At 45.9% G+C, this 1335-nt stretch overlaps 1 protein-coding gene across 1 annotated transcript in view; it reads left to right on the top strand.

The window, feature by feature from the left end:
* Nucleotides 1–203: 203 nt before the first annotated feature.
* Nucleotides 204–1335, top strand: part of LOC101641704 (apolipoprotein L6) — a 10583-nt gene continuing 9451 nt past the window's right edge. The window contains 1 exon segment of the mRNA XM_004700721.2: nucleotides 204–212. Within this exon segment, the coding sequence (XP_004700778.2) occupies nucleotides 204–212 (9 nt within the window).

Here is a 1335-nt window from a genome sequence, read left to right as displayed (position 1 = left end):
CCAGCCAGGGGACAGCATGGCATCTACAAAACACACAGCATTCCTCTAGTTCTTTCATGCGTCCCCACCCCCACCCCCACTATCATGACCCCAGTTCTACCTTACAAATCTAGCTAAACCAGAGCATCTACACTGGTGCAGATAAGAGCTGTCGACACACAGAATCCAGGACAGATGAACCCCCCAGGAACAGTAATGGGAGTATGGGGAAGGTAGGAGAAGAAAGTGGGAACTGATCACAATGATCGATGTATAACTAACTGCCCACCATCCCAAAGGGGATGAAGAACAGAAACGTGGGTGAAGGGAGATAACGGTCAGTGTAAGATATGAAAATAAAAATAATTTATAAATCATCAAGGGATGGAGGGAGAGAAAAAATGAGGAGCTGATAGCAAAGGCTCAAGTAGAAAGAAAATGTTTTGAAAATGATGATGGTGACGTATGTAAAATGTGCTTGATACAACTGATGTATCGATTGTACATCAGAGCTGTAAGAGCCCCCAATAAAATGATTTATACACAAAAACCATAAAAGCAATAGCTTGTGACCATTGATTGCATTGTAAGTATTGTACTATTGTTTGATTCTACAGGATATAAATCCTCTAGTTTGGAACCTTGGTGGCACAGTGGTTACCCATTGGGTTGCGATCCACAGGGTGAGCTGTCCAAACCCACCAGGCCACTCCACAGGGTGAGCTGTCCAAACCCACCAGGCCACTCCGAGAAGAAAGGCGAGGCTCTCTGCTCCCAAATGAATTAGAATCTTGGAAACCCACACCGGCAGTTCTACCCTGTCCTACAGTGTTGCTGTGTTAGTTCAGGGTAGTAGAGAAAGAAATCCATGGACACACATATGTGTATAAGAGAGAGTTTTATATAAAGGGTAATTGTACATTAAAAAAGCATTCCAACCCCTGTCCAGTCCAAGCCCATAAGTCAGATATTAGGCCATATGTCAGATACCAATATATAAAGTCCTCTTCAGACTCACGAAACGCATGCAATGACGCTGAGTGCAGGACGATCACAGGCCAGTGGGTAGAAAGTCTTTGGATCCTGTAAGTGTGTAAGCATTTCAGCGCTGGCAGGGGTCTCCATGTGGCTTCTCCAGCACCCAGGGCTGCATCAGGGTAGGTCCATGTGGCTTCTCCTCCGGGATGTCTCACAGGCAAGAAGTAGAGAGAGAAAGTATCTCCCGCCTCCAAGGAGGAAAATACCAGGAATTCCCAGAATTCTCAGGAGAAGGCCATGCCCACACAGAGGCCTCATTGGCCATGACCTGATTGACAGACTAGACTCCACCTCTTCACTCTTAATCCTCTCAAGTCC

Source organism: Echinops telfairi, unplaced genomic scaffold, assembly GCF_000313985.2.
Source record: "Echinops telfairi isolate 266 unplaced genomic scaffold, ASM31398v2 ScPeMD7_2;HRSCAF=8, whole genome shotgun sequence".
Lineage (NCBI taxonomy): Eukaryota > Metazoa > Chordata > Mammalia > Afrosoricida > Tenrecidae > Echinops > Echinops telfairi.
Note: the sequence above shows the minus strand (reverse complement) of the source record. Positions and strands in the feature narration are given on the sequence as shown.